General features: G+C 49.1%; 1 protein-coding gene across 1 annotated transcript in view; it reads left to right on the top strand.

Annotated features, from left to right (window-relative positions):
* Positions 1 to 271: 271 nt before the first annotated feature.
* Positions 272 to 932, top strand: part of LOC110319078 (fatty acid desaturase 2-like protein FADS2P1) — a 39,169-nt gene continuing 38,508 nt past the window's right edge. Inside the window, exon 1 of the mRNA XM_021194498.1 lies at positions 272 to 867. Within this exon, the coding sequence (XP_021050157.1) occupies positions 529 to 867 (339 nt within the window). The 5' untranslated portion in view covers positions 272 to 528. The remainder of the gene's footprint in view (positions 868 to 932) is intronic.

The raw sequence follows: 932 nt of genomic DNA, 5'->3' as shown, positions 1-932 counted from the left end.
AAATTCTGAAAGCTTTTGTTCTCATGTTGAATTTACAAATCTAAAGGTTGTCATTTGGAGGCTTCTCAGAAAGCAGGTAAAACCCAACCCACCATGAAGTCACTGGAAAAATCAGAGAGCAGATCTCAGTCGCTCCTCCCATGGCGCGGGGGGGGGGGGGGGGGGACAGAGGGTGTGGAGGGAGGGAGGTGGCTCTAATCCATCCAGACTGTGATTGGCTCAGGCTCTGTACTCTGGGACATTTAATACTGAAGGAAGATGCTGCTAAGGCAACAGTCAGCAAGGAGAGATGTGAAGAAAGAAACGTAGTCTAGCTGTCCTCAGTGCAGAAGATTAACTACAGACCAAAAGAGGGCCACGCTGGGCAGGTGCTCACTGTCAGTTTCTGAAGAACCAATTTAGCCAAAGGCTGTGTGGGCACCAGGACTGCTGTGGAATGAAATAGGAGGAAAGGAGAAGTTTTATGGCTCAATTAGAGAACTAGAAAGTTTAGGAGTCAGCCTAGATAATCTCAGGGATCCAGGAATTATGAAGTTGGAGGAAAAGCTTGAGCACAGTGAGAGCCTTGTTGGAAAAAGTCGACCGTGTCTCCATGACACGCATCAGGCAAACGGGAAACCCGTAGCTAATGGGAATCCGAGAGCAAATGGCAAAGTGGAGGTCTATGAAAAGCAGGAGGCGAATGGCAAGGGCGACAGGCTCAGGAAATGTCTCAACCTGTACACCTGGCAGGAGATCCAGAGACACAATCAGGAAGCCGACCAGTGGCTGGTGATTGATCGCAAGGTTTACAATGTGACTGACTGGGCTGGCAAGCATCCAGGTGGACATCGAGTTCTCAACCACTATGCTGGGGAAGATGCAACGGTAAGGACATCGACATACTAACTATTCTCTCTCTCTCTCTCTCTCTCTCTCTCTCTCTCTCTCTC

Source organism: Mus pahari, chromosome 3 (assembly GCF_900095145.1).
Source record: "Mus pahari chromosome 3, PAHARI_EIJ_v1.1, whole genome shotgun sequence".
NCBI classification, from domain to species: domain Eukaryota; kingdom Metazoa; phylum Chordata; class Mammalia; order Rodentia; family Muridae; genus Mus; species Mus pahari.
The sequence above is the reverse complement of the archived record's forward strand: the minus strand, read 5'-3'. Positions and strand labels throughout refer to the sequence as shown.